Source organism: Terrapene carolina, unplaced genomic scaffold (genome assembly GCF_002925995.2).
Source record: "Terrapene carolina triunguis isolate 2854851 unplaced genomic scaffold, T_m_triunguis-2.0 Scaffold68, whole genome shotgun sequence".
Classification (NCBI taxonomy): domain Eukaryota; kingdom Metazoa; phylum Chordata; order Testudines; family Emydidae; genus Terrapene; species Terrapene triunguis.
In genome coordinates, this window is record NW_020664419.1 from 44,653,157 (window position 1) to 44,673,414 (window position 20,258).

The 20,258-nt window shown below is 41.8% G+C and overlaps 1 protein-coding gene across 1 annotated transcript in view; it reads left to right on the plus strand.

The window, feature by feature from the left end:
• DOCK4 (dedicator of cytokinesis 4) overlaps positions 1 to 20,258 on the plus strand; it is a 391,670-nt gene that overhangs the window by 119,227 nt on the left and 252,185 nt on the right. Inside the window, exons 2-5 of the mRNA XM_024200912.2 lie at positions 5,499 to 5,582; positions 8,136 to 8,176; positions 9,789 to 9,844; positions 12,023 to 12,119. Coding sequence (XP_024056680.1) covers positions 5,499 to 5,582; positions 8,136 to 8,176; positions 9,789 to 9,844; positions 12,023 to 12,119 — 278 coding nt within the window. The remainder of the gene's footprint in view (positions 1 to 5,498; positions 5,583 to 8,135; positions 8,177 to 9,788; positions 9,845 to 12,022; positions 12,120 to 20,258) is intronic.

Genomic DNA, 20,258 nt, shown 5'->3' on the forward strand with positions numbered 1-20,258 from the left:
AGATGAGAGCAGCCCTCACAGTTGAGAAGCGAGTGGCGATAGCCCTGTGGAAGCTTGCAGCGACAGACAGCTACCAGTCAGTCGGGAATCAATTTGGAGTGGGCAAATCTACTGTGGGGGCTGCTGTGATGCAAGTAGCCAAAGCAATCACTGAGCTGCTGCTACCAAAGGTAGTGACTCTGGGAAACATGCAGGTCATAGTGGATGGCTTTGCTGCAATGGGATTCACTAACTGTGGTGGGGCGATAGATGGAACCCACATCCCTATCTTGGCACTGGAGCAGCAGGGCAGCCAGTACGTAAACCGCAAGGGATACTTTTCAATGGTGCCGCAAGCACTAGTGGATCACAAGGGACGTTTCACCAACATCAATGTGGGATGGCCGGGAAGGGTTCATGACGCTCGTGTCTTCAGGAACACTACTCTGTTTAAACGGCTGCAGCAAGGGACTTACTTCCCAGATCAGAAAATAACAGTTGGGGATGTTGAAATGCCTATAGTTATCCTTGGGGACCCAGCCTACCCCCTAATGCCATGGCTCATGAAGCCATACACAGGCAGCCTGGACAGTAGTCAGGACCTGTTCTACTACAGGCTGAGCAAGTGCAGAATGGTGGTAGAATGTGCATTTGGATGTTTAAAAGGTCGCTGGCGCACTTTACTGACTCGCTCAGACCTCAGCCAAACAAATATTCCCATTGTTATTGCTGCTTGCTGTGTGCTCCACAATCTCTGTGAGAGTAAGGGGGAGACATTTATGGCGGGGTGGGAGGCTGAGGCAAATCGCCTGGCCGCTGATTACGCGCAGCCAGACACCAGGGCGATTAGAAGAGCACACCAGGAAGCGCTGCGCATCAGAGAAGCTTTGAAAACCAGTTTCATGACTGGCCAGGCTACCGTGTGAACGTTCTGTTTGTTTCTCCTTGATGAAAACCCACCCCCTTGATTGACTCATTCTCTGTAAGCAACCCACCCTCCCCCTTCGATCCCAGCTTGCTTTCAAAGGAAATAAAGTCACTATCATTTAAAAATCATGCATTCTTTATTAATTGATTATAAAAAGAGGGAGAGAACTGAGAAGGTAGCCCGGGTGGGGTTTGGGAGGAGGATAGGAGAGAAGGAAGAGGCCACTAAAAAGTTCAAAGTAATGACAGCCTTTTGGTTGGGCTGTCCACTGGGGTGGATTGGGAGGGTGCACGGAGCCTCCCCCTCCCCGCATTCTTACACGTCTGGGTGAGGAGGCTATGGAACATGGTGAGGGGGGAGGGAGGTTATACAGCAGCTGCAGCGGCACTCTGTGCTCCTGCTGCCGTTCCTGAAGCTCCACCAGACGCCGGAGCACGTCCATTTGATCACGCAGCAGCCCCAGCGTTGCAGCCTGCCACCTCTCATCTTGAGCGTCCCTCCTGTCCTCACGTTCACTGGCATCTTTCCTGTACTTAGATACCGTGTCCTTCCACTCATTCAGATGAGTTCTTTCATTGCGGGTGGATTCTCTGATTTCTGAGAACATTTCGTCTCGCGTCCTCTTTTTTCGACGCCTTATCTGAGATAGCCTTCGGGACGGAGGAGGGAGGCTTGAAAAATTTGCAGCTGTGGGAGGGAGGGAAAAAAGGGAGAGAAGTATTTAAAAAGATACATTTTACAGAACAATGCTTATACTCTTTCACGGTGAACAACACTATTCACATTACATAGCACATGTGATTTCGGTAGAAGGTCGCATTTTGCATCTTTTAATATTGAGTGCCTGCGGCTTTGGTGTTGGAGAGCACAGACGCAGGTCCGGGCAACAGAATTCAGCTTGCATGCGGCCATGGTAAGCCATTGTCTTTCGGCTTCTGCAGCTTTCCTACAAGTAGCACCCTCCTTTCCCACATACCAAGCAAAGCCCGTTGAGTGCTGCGGTTTTCCTGTTAACGTGCAGCAGCAGAAACCAAACTAACCCTCCCCCCCATCCAATTCTCTGGGATGATCGCTTTATCCCTCCCCCTCACCTTGTACCTGGTTTCAGGGAAGATCCCTGCAGAAACCAAACTAACCCATCCCCCCCCATCCAATTCTCTGGGATGATTGCTTTATCCCTCCCCCCTCCGTGTAGCTGGTATCAGGGAAGATTCCCCCCCCCATCCCCGCTTGGCTAACTGCAGGGAAGGATTTCTTTTCAGCCACAGGCAAACAGCCCAGTAGGAACGGCCACCTCTGTCATTTCAACCAGGTTACCATGAACGATATCACTTTCCTGAGGATAACACAGCGAGATAAAGAACGGATGTTGCTTGAATGCCAGCAAACACCGGGACCATACGCTGCCAGACTTTGTCATGCAATGATACCAGATTACTTGCTACTAGCATGGCGTGGTCAAGTGTCCTACCATGGAGGACGGAATAAGGCTGCATTGCCCAGAAACCTTCTGCAAAGGCTTTTGGAGTACCTCCAGGAGAGTTTCAAGGAGATGTCCCTGGATGATTTCTGCTCCATCCCCAGACACGTTAACAGACTTTTCCAGTAGCTGTACTGGCCGCGAATGCATCCCAAGTCCTCAGGGCAAATTAATCATTAAAAAACGCTTGCTTTTAAACCATGTTTTATATTTACAAAGGTACACTCACCGGAGGTCCCTTGCATGGCCTCATTGTCTGGGGGTTGGGAGGGTGCTTCAGTCAGGCTGAGAAAAAGATCCTGGCTGTTGGGGAGAACGGAGTGCTGTGTGCTCTCCGCAAGCTCATCGTCGTCCTCCTCCTCCTCTTCCCCATCCGCAGAATCCTTAGGCATGGCTGAGATTACCCCCGCCTCGGAATCCACGGTCAGAGGTGGGGAAGTGGTGGTGGCCCCCCCTAGAATTGCATGCAGCTCAGCGTAGAAGCGGCATGTCTGTGGCTCTGACCCGGAGTGACCGTTTGCCTCCTTTGTTTTTTGATAGGCTTGTCTGAGCTCCTTAACTTTCATGCGGCACTATAGTGAGTCCCTATTGTGGCCTCTCTCCATCACGCCCTTGGAGATTTTTTTCAAATGTTTTGGCATTTCGTCTTTTGGAACGTAGTTCTGCTAGCACTGAATCCTCTCCCCATATAGCGATCAGATCCAGTACCTCCCGTATGGTCCATGCTGGTGCTCTTTTTCGATTCTCAGACTGCATGGTTACCTATGCTGATGAGCTCTGCATGGTCACCTGTGCTCTGCACGCTGGGCAAACAGGAAATGTAATTCAAAAGTTCGCGGGGCTTTTCCTGTCTACCTGGCCAGTGCATCCGAGTTCAGATTGCTGTCCACAGAGGTCACAATGGTGCACTGTGGGATAGCTCCCGGAGGCCAATACTGTCGAATTGCGGCCACACTACCCTAATCTGAAATGGCAATACCAATTTCAGTGCTACTCTCCTCGTCGGGGAGGAGTACAGATATCGATATTAAGAGCCCTTTATATCGAAGTAAAGGGCTTCGTTGTGTGGACGGGTGCAGGGTTAATTCGGTTTAACGCTGCTAAATTCGAGATAAACTCCTAATGTAGACCAGGCCCTAGAATCCTGTGTGCATAGGGTGATCTGGAGCCCAACTGCTGTGTGGATCTAGTTCAGGGGTAGGCAACCTATGGCACACGTGCCGAAGGCGGCACGCAAGCTGATTTTCAGTGGCACTCACACTGCCCGGGTCCTGCCACCAGTCCGGGGGGCTCTGCATTTTAATTTAATTTTAAATGAAGCTTCTTAAACATTTTTAAAACCTTATTTACTTTACATACAACAATAGTTTAGTTATATATTATAGACTTATAGAAAGAGACCTTCTAAAAACGTTACAATGTATTACTGGCATGCGAAACCTTAAATTAGAGTGAATAAATGAAGACTCGGCACATCACTTCTGAAAGGTTGCCGACTCCTGATCTAGTTTATTACTTCTGGATAATTGGGTTTTCTCGCTATTTGGCTTTTGATTTGACTTTTGGATTTTGATCGCATTTTATTTTTGTCAGGCTTTACCAGCTTTTTTTTAAACTGTAAATATGATACTAAGGGCTAAATTGTGCCTTTAGGCACAGCCTAAAGCCAGCACGTTTATGTGAATAGCATCACCCAGGAGTAGCCCTGGGGGAGGCACTGAGATTCTGAGGTACAATTTCTTCCCTGTTTCTTATGAGGGGAAGTACTTGACTGTTTCCCTTCCCATGCCAACTCCCTTATACTTGGCCAGATATTCTAGGGTGTGTGCGAGAGGAGGAGGGGCCTAGCCCACTTGCTTATATCAAAGAGTATACAGAGAGCAGGGTCTGTACTCCACACCAGACCTGGACCCACAGTCCAGGCGGAACTTATTCACTGCCGCAAAGGGGTGAGGTGTCATAACTCCCCACCTCAATCAAGTAAGACATGGGCGCTGTCATGTTGTTGCATCTGTGAATATACTTCGAAGTTATTTATTTTTTTAAATCCACGATGGAGAATACAATCCTTTTTGATGTTGTGCTTAACGAAATGTTACTTGCTTCAAAATGTGCATCTGACATATCAACTTTGCAGGGCTTGAAAATTTAACAAACACAGTATTAGCTGGAGGATTACCTGATAGCTAAAGGTAGAGGCTTAAGACCATGAGGGGCAGAGGGCTATTAGGTAGGTCCAGGGACAACCCACTGGTGAGAACCTGTACTCCCTTGATAACAGCAGGTACTAGGAAGGGGGAGGATGCATAGGTTTCTAACTCTGTTGTCTGTGGACCCTTTTGGGGGCTCCATCTCACATATTTCTAGCTAGTAGGTACCCTGTAAATTGGAAGCCCACCCCTTCTAGCTGCTAGATGTCTTTCTTTTCTTCCCTCCACTTTGCCAGAGTTGCATCTGTGAGGTTAGAGTCTTTACTCTTGGCTGAAGTGGAGAGGGATCTGAGAATAGGAAAAAGGTCTCTCCTACTCTCTCTCTCTCTCTTTCCCATTCTCCATTTTTGGATCTCATCCTTTGTGAATAACTTCATTACCTGCTTTTGATGCTTTCCCAAACATTTCCTGTCCACTGGGTCCTGAATAGCTTTAATTACATTGACCAGATATATGTTAATTTCATCTTGATGTTTGGCAAAGATAGAAGCGGCAATACAAGCACTGGTGTTGTCTGTCTTGCAGACTCAGGAAATCTGAAATGCATCAGTTCAAGTTTGAAGGGATATTATCACAGCTGTAAAGGCTAGAAACTTTAATTAAAAAAAATTAAATTATCCAGAAATTGATGAATTAGGCAACACTGCTCTCCAGGACAGTCTTTCCCATTGTTTCTTATGAGTGAACAAGTGGATTTTTCAAGTTCTGTATTTGGCATTCCATTAACAAAAATCACATGCTTTGGTCTTTGTGTATTTGAGTCAGCCCACAACTCCATAATTTTCATGAAACATCCTTGTTAAACACATTCCCTTTCCCTGCTGCATAAAAGTTTAATAACATGGAGCGCGCCTGATTTTTTTCAATGGTATGATTAACTGTAGTTTAATATCTCTTTCAGTGATAGCCAGTTTTCGAGGAACAGTCCCACATGGCTTATCATTGGAGATTGGAGACACAGTTCAAATACTAGAAAAATGTGATGGTAAGTACACAGGTTAAAACTCTCGTTTTAATGAATTGTTACTGTGCTGATGTGAATTTGAGTCCCATCACTCTTCGTTTAATTTTAAAATGTAAATGAAGCAAAAATGAACATCTATGCTTGCATGTGTTTAGGCTTGAAAGGATTAGATTTTTTTGGTAAATGTCAGTAAATATTGATTTAACTGTGCACAAAGAAACCTATGAAAAAGTATTTCCATTTATAAGAATTGGTAACATAATCCCAACTATACATACAAAATGATGAGGTCTATATTAGCTGTTACCACTCAAGAAAGAGATCTTGGCATCATTGTGGATAGTTCTCTGAAAACATCTGCTCAAAGGGTAGCGGTAGTGAAAAAAGCAAACAGAATGTTAGGAGCCATTAAGAGAGGGATAGATAAGGCAGAAAATATCATAATGACACTATATAAATCCATGGTATGCCCACACCTTGAAGACTTTGTGCAGTTCTGGTCACCCCATCTCAAAAAAACATATTAAAATTGGAAACAGTACAGAGAAGGGCAACAAAAATGATGAAGGGTCTGGAACAGCTTCCCTATGAGGAAAGATTAAAAAGACTGGGACTTTTCAGCTTGGAAAAGAGATGACTAAGAGGGTATGATAGAGGCAGGGCCGTCCCTAGATCAAATGGTGCCCCAGACGAGGAGAGTCTTCGGTGCCCCCGCTCCATTTGTTAAACTTTTTGAATACCTCATAGCACTCTGAGTCCGGCGCATCCCAAGTCCCCTAAGCCCAGCACCCCAGGGGGTTGCCTGGGTCCAGTCACCTGCCCCTAAGTCAGGCGCTGGATAGAGGTGTATAAAATCATGACTGGTGTGGAGAAAGTGAATTAAGAAGAATTTACTCCTTCACACAGCACAAGAACCAGGGGTCACCCAATGAAATGAATAGGCAGCAGGTTTAAAGCAAACAAAAGGAAGTACTACTTCACACAACTCGCAGTCAGCCTGTGGAACTTGACAGGGTGTGTTGTGAAGGCCCAAACTATAACAAGATTCAAAAAAGAACTATATAAGTTCATGAAGGATAGGTCCATCAATCGCTGTTAGTCAAGATGATCAGGGGTGCAACTACATGCTCTGGGTGTCCTTAGCCTCTGATGGCCAGAAGCTGGGAGTGGATGACTAGATGAATCACTTGATAATTGCCTGGTCTGTTCATTCCTTCTGGGGCACCTGGCATTGGCCACTGTTGGAAGACAGGATACTGGGCTAGATGGACAATTGGTCTGACCCAGTATGACCATTCTTATGAAATTTGCAGATAGACAAAGTAGGAAAAATGGTACTTGAGAACTTCTTAGAATTTTATTTTAAGAATATTTACTTTGTATATATTGACATGTAATGTTGACAACTTGTGTTTTAACAGTGATAAAGCTTTAACTTTTTGAATCTGTGTCTGCTGTCATTAAATAAAAATTCTGACCACCATAAAAGTTCCCACAACTGTGAAAATTAAAATCACTAAAAATAAAAGAATGCTTAAAACCCATAATTTTTGCGCAACTGTGAAAATTTAAATTAACTATCTAAAAATAAGCTTACAAATAAATATTGATATTATCCATCAAAATTATAATAAACAAAAATTAAATTCTGCCAAGCCTTCATGTTTCTGTATGTCAAAGCAATTCTAATGACTAGGTTTGATCTTTGTAACTGTATTCCTTTTTGTTTCTTCTCCCTGTTTAATTAATATCCAGGGAGAAAAATAATTGTTAAACAGCAGGGAGGTCTCATTGTGACTTTTCTTTTTGCTCTCATGGTTTTTCCCAGGGAAGCTTGACTTTCAGCAGGAGGCTTTCAAACTTCATGCCAAATCGCAAGTTTAAATCCTAGAGCAGTGTTAAAGATCCCTGACCTACTTCTGTTTTGATATAGAGACTCCTGGAATAAAAATATTTTTAGACTTGATTTTAATGTATGTACAGAACTAGAATAAAGGAAATAAAACTGCGTTTCTTTCATAGAATTTCCTTAAAATCCTACCTAAAGTCAGTTTTTCAAAACTATATTTTTGTTGTTTAAGATAACATACATTTATTAGCATAGATGTGGGGGTGTTAAACTGCTCATCTAGTTAGTCGTGAGTGATTAATCTTTGTCATAAAATGCATTAAATCTACTTTAGTTATTTTGAATTTCGTTCATTAGGATTTTTAGCATAATAATGTAGCTAATAGCCCTAGCCTGGTCAGCATAATCACAGTTCATAATAGCAGTTAATGGTACTGTCTACCTTTAATATTCGATATGTTGCTTGATACAAAAAAATTAAGGTGCATTGTTGGGGTCATATTTGGAGGATATAGCAGAAAATATCTATGAAGTAATTTCAGTTGATACTTTAGTGAGTTAAAAAATTACTTTTAAATGCACAGAATGTACTCAAAATGACTGTAGTCTATTACACTGTGGTACGTAATAGAATCATGTCAGTCCAAAAGAAAAATATAAAACAAGTTTTTGAAAATGGCAATGGTTTACATATTTAAAAAAACAAAAATGTTATTTCTCCACAGGCTGGTACAGAGGATTTGCCTTAAAAAACCCAAATATCAAGGTAAAAACACAGATGTTTCTAACTATAGTTTGAATTCTTTGACAAAAATGTGAATTCAGTCAAACATGTTCATAGCTGAGTGTAAGAATATGATATTTACCATTATGGGAATGCCACAGTTTAAGATACTATGGCATTTGGTGTTATGTATTTTAAAATCAACGTTGACAGAAGTATCCTTTATCATGGATTATATTTTTTTTAAATGCTCTCATGTTAATACTGTGAGCCCTTTGGATGTCGAGACCTCTTGGCAAAATTAGCTTTTGTTTAGGCAACATAAGTTAGGGTAGGGGGCTTAAGGGAGAGCTAAATGAAAGTATAGAGAGTTAGCTACCATGAATGCATGGTGAAAATAGTGTTGATCAGATTCTTTGACTTTAATGTACAGACTCGGTGTAGCCTCAGAGCCCAATTAGATATCTATTGTACCTCTTGCAAATGCACATTACATGCATATGACACTTCTTGATGCTAGTGAAACTCATAATGCTAGAGTGAGACCTCTTACTCTTTCTGACTTTTATACTTTTTTGCATGAAAATAGGTTCAGAATTAGATTTTGGTGATGTTGGGTTCTCATTTTTGTATCTTAATCTGTTTTGTAAGACATTCCAATTACCCTTGCATGGCCTTGGAGTTGCTCTACAGCCTAAAGTGAATATTGATTGCATTTGATCATCATGTGCTTACGGTCAATGTAAGTTTGTACCCTGCCAGATGTGTCAAAAAAAGTTATGAATGGGACGTCCTAAACATGACTCAAGCTCTGTGGGGAAATGAGCTAGCCATTTGTGCAGTGTTGTCACCTTTTGTGAATGAAGGTGAGTTTCTGAACTCGACCTTGAAAACAAGTCTTCCTGAGGGCAGCATGGCCTGCTAGTGCTCCTCTGCCAGACCTCTTCACTAGCTACTCTACTATCTGTCTCATAGCAAAATGGGGCACCATCAACTGTTCTTAAACCACACCGGATTTTATTTTTAAATTTTCCATCTGAACATTTTTTTAAAACTAGCAACTTTGTCCTTTTTGGAAAATTCATCAGGGCTTTCTCTTGCAGTTGTTTCTTTAGGTCAACTTGCCTGCTTTTATTTACTGCCCTGCTTGTGAATCACAGTGCTCTGTAAGGAGTGTTGGTGGTGGTTAATCGCTGCTGCTTTGCTACCAGAGAATATAAAAGAATAGTGTATTCTTGAGTAGATCCCAAATAAACAGTGGCGTCGTTAAAAACATTGTGTTTTGAAAATCCATTCCAGATGTCAATTTGAAGATGCCATAGATAAACGTTGGCCACAGACTATTTGACATCATCCCCTTAAAATAGGACTTAGTAAAAATGGTAACTATCAAAGAGCTATGCTGCAATGTTCTATACATTCTGCACACATTTTTAGTTTCATATTTGAAGTTTCAATCATTTAAATCTATATTATATATACTAAATAGTCACAGTGGGATTTTTTTTGTCATAAATAGTGTCACTGATAAAAAGAATCCGCTATACACTGTGCAAGGTTTTCTCTGAAATGGTTAGTCTAAATCAAGATTCTCTCCTAACAGTAGGCAGCTTGTTAAAACTTTGTGCATTTATTAAACTATTTTCTCTTTCAGGGTATATTTCCATCCAACTATATCCACTTGAAAAATGCATGTGTTAAGAACAAAGGGTAGGTGGTGATTTTGTATTCAGCTATTTAAGGAGGCTGGGGAGAAGGATCTGAAGTTGTGCAGATTGTTGTAACAAGGCTGCATTTCAGGCAGGATAAAGATATAATTTTCACTGGTGTTTAACACTGTAAAACTTCAGCTCACTGCCCCAAAGGATTTAAATGAATATCCTTAACCAGCATGGCACTTTCATTCAGGCATAAGGTAGGAAGTCACTTATTCTAAAAATACATGGAGCAGAAATGGGGAAATGATTTCTGTGTTGTCTAGCATATGCAGAGACCAATTACTTGTTTTTAACTACTGGTGTTAATCAGACTGAGTTTAATAGGCTGGCTCTCTTATTTAAACACAACTCCCTACAGGGTTCTGCATAGAATAGTCTATTAGCCATTGCTGAACATTGCTCATTTTATTTAGGGTGACAGCTGCTTCATGGCAGAACTAGGTTGCCATTATTTGAAACAATCTCCTGGCATTCACACACAACTTTGCAAGGGACATTTTCAAGTCAGTGTATGCTTTATAAAAAGATGTTACAAATCTAAAATTAATAGAATTGTTTTCATGTTTTTGTTTCTGAATTACAATGAAACATTTTTTGGTTTAGTTTTGGATGTCTGCTAGTCTGTTTTCATTATCGAAAGCAGAGTTAGTAAAAACCAATAGGTTAGAAATTCTTTCAATTAAAAAAAAAAAAACTAACGTGAGTAAAAGAGAGAGTGACATTTTGTTTTTTAAGGTGTAACTTTTAACTTGACAACATCCCATTTAAAATATCTTGTTTATCAGTGGTGGTTATGCCAGCACAGTTTTTTTCTTCGGTGTTTGCACAATTCCTGAACATTTATTTCCTAGAATTGGCCTTCTTTTGCTACATGCATTAAGAGAGGAATTATTGATTGACATTAGCAAAAATAATTTGGAATTACTCATCATGGAAGAGTTCTTGTTTTCAGGGTCCTTTTGAACTGACAGGACCTGGATAGCAGGTACTACACAAATGCTTGAAGGTTTAAAACTACATTTCCCTTATGGGAGGTGAGAATAAGGAAGTAAGTAGAAGGTCAAAGCTCCATGACTGGCAAAGAAAATCTTTCTGTTTGGCATTCTCTAACAACTGGAAACCTGGTCAGGACAAGTGCAATTGAATTCCTTATTGCCAGCTGAATAAGCCACTGTCTGTACATTTCTAAATTACTATGCTGTCTCTGCCCAGCCAGTTAAGCCATTCAGTAGGGCTGGTTGAAAATTTTCCACTGAAATTGTTTGTGGACAGAAAATAGGGTGTTTGACAAAATAAAACTCTTTGTTGAAAGTGCACAAAAATGGCTTTGTGTGGAAAATTTCAGCTGCTTCATGCCCCAATTTTCCTTTATGGGCTCTGTTCTGTAGCCAAATTACCTCTCCCATGATGCTCTGTGGCCAGGGAATCACATGGTGCTCCACAACAACTCAACAAAAGGGGAGACTGTGGTGTATCATGGGAGATGTAGTTCAGCCAAGAAGCCAGGCCATAGTTAAATATTTATTGCAAACAGCCTCCTCCTCTTCCAGATTGGACCTGATCCTCCACTGTGTGTGCTGTTTTTACATCTGTGTAACTCTGAACGAATGGAGCTGCACTAGTGTAAAATCAGTGCAACACAGTGGAAGATTTTGCCCACAGACTTTGACTTGCACATTTTCCTAGCCGATGCAAAAACGTCACAACCCCTGTTTCCATACTGAACAACCTTGCTAGCTTTCTTTCTTGAGTCCTTGCTTCCATTCTATCCCCTCTTTTTATAGGAATTGCATTTCTGAAGTCATTTACATAAACAGAAGTAAAAAAAAAAATGGGGAGCATGTTCACTTGTTTAGTCACTAAATTGTAGTAGCACCAACAAACTTTCCTTTTAGTTGAAGAGATTTATACAAATGTGCTTGAAATAATTGTATTGATATAAAGCTATGGGTGAAATCCTGCCCCCTTTGAAGACAATGGCAAAACTCCCATGACTTCAATGGGACCAGCACTTCTCCCTCCTTTATTTTTACTTGAAGAAAAAAAAAAAAAGTCCCATGGAGGTTAATAAATACCAACATTTGTAAGAGAGAGGTTTTATGTTAGCAACAACAGTGTGGTTTATATTATATTATTTGTATAATGCCATATATTCTTCTGGATGCCACAGGCAGTTTGAAATGGTTATTCCAACAGAAGACTCCGTTATCACAGAGATGACATCAACTTTAAGAGACTGGGGGACCATGTGGAAACAACTTTATGTGGTAAATACTATATAATATTGCCTCGCTTGAATGCAGTTTAAAATAGTTTCTGTCACCTTACAAATAATAAAATAAAGTGGTTTGTATTTAAGAAAAAAACAAAAGGAAAAAAGTATTCTTCCAAAGATCATATTGTCCCTGTCCCCTCCGCGCCCCTCGCAGGATTTATTTAAACCTCTTTTTTTCCCCATTTTTTTTTTTTAATCCAATATTATGGTTTTTTGCCAGAGACTAACTAGGACATCTGTTCACTGTGTAATTGATAGTAACACAGAAGAATAAATGGGAATGGCTTAGTTTGTTATCAAAGTCTAGATTTAAAAATGGTACGATTTGGGAGCTGTGACTTCAGAAATCTGAATGACAATATTAGCATGGCTATTAAAAGACAAAGACCAAAAAGAGAGCAAGAAGAAGATCAAATGGTTCTTTTTCAAATATAAACAATCAGAAGCCACAAGCAATAGACTAAAGGAAATAATGTAGAACGTAGTAACAAGCAGAAGGTAACATGAAAGAACTGCAGTTTCAGTCCATAATATTAATCAAACAAGAAAGTAAAGTGCCACCGTTAGTTGCAGCTATTTTAGGGGGGGAAAGAGTGAAAAAGACTTTTCCAAAATCTGACACCTTTATAATAGCTGTGGCTTTGATTTGACTTAGATTTTTGGAATGGGAGGTTAAATTTTGCACAGATTGTTTTAAAAGAAATTTTTTTTGATGGACAAAAAGTCAAGCCTGACCTTGAACCTCTTTTGAAAGAAATGCTGAACAGCCAGTGGAAGGAAAACAGCTTGATACTTAGGTAAAAAGCATGATAAAATGTGTTGCACAAAGTAAAAGCGTGATTGCCGAGCTGAAACAATGACCTGCTGCCAGACAGAAGAGAGATTTAACAATACAAGTACTGAAGTTGTCAGTTACATAATAATTATGGCATATACGTTAGTTTTAAAAATATTGGCAGGATGGGAGAGAACAGCTTTTATTTTGGCTTGCTGTACCTTTTCCTTTATTCTTTCTTAGCAAGGACAATTTTTTTGTTGCTTGAGTCAATTTGTCTTGTTTAATCTTAAAACCCTGCAAATTCAGCATTGGTCAGTCTGTGATCTGAGAGCCCTACTATCCTGTTTGCAAGGGTTGCAAAGAAACCAACCCCTGTAAATTAACTTGGAGGTCTGATTATAGATTATGTCCAGCCTCCAAAGAGGGCATCCATTCTCACTTACCTCAGCACCTCCTGAGTAGAGCCCAAATTCACCAAAGCATTGACTTAAGGCCATCCCTATTCAGCATCACACCTAAACATCTGCTTAAGTCCCATTAAAATCAATGGTGCTTAAGTTAACTTGCTTAAAGCTAAGTATGTGTATAAGGGTACGTCTACACTACGAGATTAATTCGAATTTAGATAATTCGAATTTGGGAAACAGATTGTATAAATTCGATTGTGCGCGGCCACACTAAGCACACTAATTCGGTTTTTAACCACATTAATTCGGTGGTGTGCGGCCACACTACCCCATTAATTTTAACCACATTAATTCGGTGGTGTGCGGCCACACTACCCCTAATTCGAATTTACAAAATCGATTTTGGTGCTACTCCGCTCGTCGGGGTGGAGTACAGAAATCGATTTTAAGCGCCCTTTAATTCGAAGTAACTGGCTCCGTTGTGTGGACGGGTTAAGGATTAATTCGGATTAACGCAGCTAAATCCGAATTAAAGTCATAGTGTAGACCAGGCCTGAGAGTTTCACTAAATAGGGATAAATGTGCTTCTGATGTGAGGTCTAATTCAGGAGGATTGTAAAAGGTGAAATCACAGCACTACTTGTGGAAAGGAGGCTGATTAAAAGGTTAGTTCCCATGGATTCACAAAAACTTGTAATTGTGACCACCCTCCATCTGTTTCTATAAAATCTATTGAATCTTTACTACTGAAAGTTTGGAGAGAAAAAAATCTGAAAAGGACTTTTAAAGTTATAGTGTTTCAAGGATTTGGTTCATACTTCCAAAATGCCTTGTCCTACAAACTCCAAATTCGCTTTGTTGAGCAAAAGTACCATTTTAATACTTTGATGATTGGGTGGCAGGGGATTAGTGGGAGCTATTCAAAGTTGTATATGATTTAAAGAGCTTGTGATAGGATGTACATACCCAAGGCTAAAGTAGGCAGGGTTTAGGTTTGCTAGGGGGTTGTTAGAGCTAGGGCATAAAAAAGAGGCTAAGGGAGAGCTCCTAAAGGGAAGAGGAAGTGTACTCTGTCCCTGGTCCAGGGAGGAAACACTATCATGTCCCAGACCAGGAAGCAAGGAGAATTTGGGAAACTGACTGTCATGTTTAAGCAGAAGGAATATATTGCTTGCTGGGGATGGTGTAAGATAGGGACTGTTTCAGGGGTGGCCAAACTGTGGCTTGTGAGCCACATGTGGCTCTTTTACCGTTAAAGTGTAGCTTGCGGAGCCCCCCAAAACCCATTCCCCACCTACCAGACAGGGAGGTGGAGGGGCTTGGGACCATTGCCTTGCAGTGGAGTAGTGGTGTCTGCCCAGTGGGGAGGGGGATCTCGGGGCTTCAGCAGGAGCGGGGCTGAAGCCCCAACCCCTGTCAGGCACCTCCCACAGGGCTGAAGCCATGAGCCCTGGCAGGTGTGCCCCAGCTCTTGAACTTTTGAAAATTGTCGTACATGGTTCAGAGGGTCAGTAAGTTTGGCCACCCCTGGACTATTTGGTTTTTCCCTTATTTGAAGCAAACTATCTTTTGTTGCTATTTCTGCACCAAGCTGAAGAAGGCTTCAGTCCTGACACTGCATGTATTGGGCCAGGCCAAGGAATTGCTCTGGGCAGGGATGCCTGTGACATAGTGGCCATGAACAAAACATTGTTTCTTTTTTCCTTGTTTTATTTCTCTTTCCTGATACCTGCAGCTATGGCCCAGCCATGTTCGTAATGTTTTTAAATCTATAAACAGTAATGTTTTATAAACATTAAGAAAATTGACTGATCTGCTGCTGATTCCATTGTTGGTCAGAGCTCAGGAGCATGTTTTGGGGGTTTGAAACCAGGGAGAGGGCCCAGCAAGAAGCCCAGAAAAGGGGACGGGGGAGTGGAAGAGACATGGACCCATTCTTCCCTGACTACAAATGTGGGGATTCTGGGGAGGTGGGCAGGACTTACGGAGCATGGAGAGGGGGAACTATAGGGCATAGCGGATGGGCATTGGGAGAGGCAGGGAACACAAGGGCATAGAGACAGAGGACCATAGATAGATGCAGCCTTTTTATCCAAATTAAAAGGTTTGTAGATACACAAAACTGATAAAAGCCCTCCACTTTGATCATCCCCTCCATTCCCTCCACCATTCTTAATCCTATACCCTACCCAGTTTGAATTTTCTTTTCTTCCCTCCCATCACCTCTTATGAACGCAATAAATCAGTAGAAGAAGAATGCCACTTTAGGCCTTATTGATCTGTCAGACCAGGGCTCTGCACCTGCAGACACTACACACAAACTCCATTTAAATTTCAGGACCTCGTTTTTTAAAAAAGGAAAATCGCCCCCAAAGTTTGTTAGAAAGAGATAAGGCAGAAAGTGTTTCACTGGCATTTAGCTAGCATCTCCCCAGAATTACATTTTCTTTGCGACAGTTCCACAGCTTTATAAAACTCAAATGTTGAATCTGGAAATGACCGATTAAGGGCTCCAGCCAGTTCTCCATCATTGACTATTGCCAGGTCTAATTTACATAACCCACCCAACATTAATTATGCCCCCTATAATTAGCTAAAATATAAGCAATGGTCAAAATAACAAATTACTAGTACATCATGAAATCCAATTTCCTATCTAAAGGATACACTTCTAACATGCCTTACTATTAACATGTTCATATGTGGTATTCCAGTAAACTATGTTATAATGTTGACGGCAAAAAAGAACTATATGAGTTAGTTACTACATAATATAGTTATAAATATGAACTTGAAGGGTCTTGCATACACTTAAACATCATATAATCCACAGACTTTATAGCACTAAACAAATGTAATCATGCTATTTCTGCACCCACACATCAGTGAGAGAATTTATACAACTGAGCGATCTGAATGTTTCCTGGAACTATGTTCCTTTCACAAGCTTTGCATGCTAAACTTATATATAAATTCAACAATGTATGTCTAACAGCGTATTTTCAATGCAGAACAAAATAAGGAGCAAACTTAAGATACGTTGGGTCATATTGAGTCATAGAATATTAGGGGAATTGACTGGATCCCTTAGTTGTTCATTTCTAGACTTAACTTTTACATTTTATTTTTACTAAGGGACCTTATTTCCAAACAGTGCTGAGTATCTGCCCATTGAAACCCAGATCCCTTTAAGATATCTCCAGCTGGACACTTAAAAATGGAGATGTGCAAAATCACTAGTGATTTTTTAGAAAGTTTAGACCAGAAATTTTGAGGGGACAAAATTGTTTCTGTAGACATCTTCTACACACGTTGCATGGCTTTTCAGTGTTTTTAAAGAACCGGTTTCATTGTGGTTAGCACAGACCAGATATGAAGAGAGAGGGCCTTATCTATCTATCTATCTATATGAAGTTAATGGAAAGACTGCTCTTGACTTAAGTGTTTTGAGTCAGATCTGTAGTGTTGTCATTAGATAGAGTGGTGCTGCTGAGGTGGCTTGCATCTCTCGATCTGTGAATCCTCACCACTCCAACACTTTGAGCAGAGGCATGTTGGAAGTGCATTTCGTTTTCAGTATATTTGAACCCACAGGCAGGCCTATATTCAGGGGTGAAAGTAACTTAAAGGACTTACCGGTATGCTGGAGTCCTGAGCGGGGGCGTGGCCTCAACCGGAAGAGGCGGGGCCTTTCAAGATTTAAAGGCCCTGGGGCTCCGGCTGTGGCTGGGAGCCCCAGGTCCTTTAAATCACCCCGGAGCTACCAGCTGCAGAGGCGGCTGGGAGACCCGGGGTTCCGGGGTGAATTAAAGGGCCCGGGGCTCCGGCCGCCGCGGCGCTCCGGACCCTTTAAATCACCGCCCGAGCCCGGCTGCTGGAGCTCCAGTGGCACTTTAAAGGGCCCGGGGCTCCCCGCAGTGGCTGGAGCTCTGGGCCCTTTAAATCACCACCGCGGAAGCCGGTCCAGTCCGGCACGGCTTACTGGCTCTTGCCGGTACACTGTACCGGCTTACTTTCACCTCTGCCTATATTGTAATATTTTTATAATACAAAGCGCATCCTCCAAAGTGTACATGTACCTCTCGCTTTCAGGAGTAAGTTGCAGCAGTGATTGCCACTTGGGTAAAGTTTGTTTAAAAAAATGTGTTTGCATATAAACATAGTACTTCTACAGTGTGTTAAACTGGCAGGATGAACTGCAGGATTCTGCAGAGTACTCTCTGGGGACTTGCAAATTTCCAACCAAACAAATCCCAGGGGCAGCATTTAAAACTTCCAAAGCTTTATTTCTTCTGCATAGTTCCACTTGTGGGATCAAGGTGCCTGCACTGAAAGCTTCTGGAACCTTCTGGAAAGCAGTGTCCATTGTGACCATTTGCCCCTTCCTTCCTCTGTCATCCTGGTGGGTTCTGAGGGTATAAAACGGGGAATGGCTCCGACTACCCCTCAGTTCCTTTCTAACTGCTGAAGGTTCAGCGAGCTCAGATTGCACATAGTGTCCTTGATGCTTGCCTCTTGGTTTTTTCTTTGCCTTTTTCTGCCCTTTTGATGCAAATTTTGTTTATAGTTTGTCAGTCAGATTTTTCCTTTAAATGACACGAGGCAATCTCCATCCAGCCTGTGCTTCGTCTGGACCCCATCACACACCTTACGGGTATGGTAGCTCACCAGGCCCAGTTAACTAAGGTGGCACTGAATAAGTTCAGTGTCACCTTCAAAAAATGTCCCTTAGAAGTAGGTTTGGCTGCCTCTCACACCCCTGCACAGGGGAGGCATCTCAGGCTGATCACTGTCAAGGTCCCTGGACCTGTTCAGGTTGACCTAGGAGACCTGGCTATGTGCCTAAAGTGGCTCTCTTGATGTTGGATACAATTTCCATAGGATCTGGATACATAGTTTTCAAATTCTGCCACCCAGTGTGGATATGGAGCTACAAAACTCACATCTAGATCCAGCAGCCTAGTGTGGATCTGGGGCTGCAAAACCCACAAAACAAAACATGTATATGAATCCATGTCTGATAAATATCGCTTTGGATCCATGATAAGAGTCTGAATCCAGATTCTACAGTTAAACGTGAAGAACTGCCAAGCACAGTTGCCAAGAAGGGATCCTGTTACCTGGGATCCAGCCAGCATGAGGATCTGACATCTTTGACTATTGAGTCACTTGTTTACAGGCTCTTTACCACTAAGGTCCAACATTCACCCAGGTCGGTGGAGTCTGGTGCTACATTTCCAACACCATGATCTTTGCAGAACTGCTTGCCTCACTCTGTGGTGCTGGCACTAGGGTGCTGGGGGTGCTGCCACACTCCCGGCTTGAAGTAGTAATAACAAACACCAAATACATGGTTTCCATCATCAGCAGCCCCACTATAAAAATTATTGCAGCACCCTGGCCTCACTGATTCTGTGCCCAACAGAGTGGCGTAAAGAAGCAGATCAGTGTGGAGGTCTTGCAACACTGGAAAAAAGAAATGATCAGATCTGGAATGGTGGATCTCCACCCAGGTTTGAAGTTCTCTGACAGACATCTTGAGTCCGGATTGCTTGATCTCTTGATTATGAGTCTTATTCTAAGATCTAAAAGATTCTAATGAAAAGCAGGAGTTTTTGATCAGTCAAATCTTCTCTGTAGCTTGAAAGAAATCTTCCATCTGGGCATCTCCTAAGTGGATGGACCTGATTAACTCCTGAACTGTTAATGCAGATTATTTAAAAGAAGATGCCTTCATGATAGCTCAGATAGTTCCAGAGATACAAGCCTAATTATCTCCTTTAAGTTGCATTTTTACAGAACAGGTGATCTTGCCCACATCTCCATCTCAGCAGTCTAAAATGTCAGAGATTTGCATTTCTTTCATACTTTGCATACTCAGAGAACTTTGTCATTATTTATACCAGGGCAAAGCTTATTTACTAGTTCCTTGGAGAAATGGAGCTGATATGAGGAGCTAATCCATCATAGTACAAAGGTTGCCCATGTAATGTGCTATGTTTCACAATTATTGGGACCTGACAGGGCTTTGACTTACTGGACAAATGTAGCCTCCATGGTATGCCCTGACATAATCATCATTGCATCATATTGCATGATTGATACTGCAGCTATATGTGCTTTTAGCAAAAGTGTTTCTTCGTTAACTTTGTTTTGAGAGAGCAAGATCGATGGTTTCTATTCACTCTTGATCTGTCATCCAGAGCTGATACTTGTTTATCTAGAATGCCTCAGCTTACTTTCCTGGGGGATGAACTGCTTGCTACTTCCCACAAGTGAGAACATGCAGAGGACACTTGAAGAAGAAATGAAGATTATTTACTTGTACCCAGTTTTCTTCCAGATGAGCCTCTGCATATTTACATTCCCCACCCCATTTCCCCACTTCTTCAGAGTCTCACGTTAGGAATTCTTGAATTAGTGGGAGGAACTGAGGGGTGGTCAGGACCATTCCCCCTTTTATACCATCAGAACCTTCCAAGATGGAAGGGAGAGGGAGGGGCAAGTGGCCCCAGTGAACAATGCTTTCCAGAACGTTCTGGAAGCTCACATCACAGGCACCTTGATCCCACAAGTGTGACTATGTAAAGGCTCATCTCAAAGAACTCTGGTTATAGGTAAGTAACCTTCATTTCTTTCTTGATTTAAGAATATTGGAGCAGTAGGAGAGTTCAAAGTTGCCTTTTTTGTTTTGTTTTGTCATTGAGTAGAAATGAAACTTTTTTAAAGATCCAAAAGTGACTGCAAGGATTTGTTTGTCAGAAGAGTAAAGTTGGAATTATAAACTCAGAAATTAGTCATTTTCCATCTTGCTGTCAGTAGTGCAGGATGGTTCTCTATGGTCCATCAAACAACAGGCCTGGGTAGTGTCAACAGAGCTCATGCAAGGCAGGGTGCTATAGAAGCAGCTGGTCTGCCACGTTTTGAAACTGATGGCACTACATTT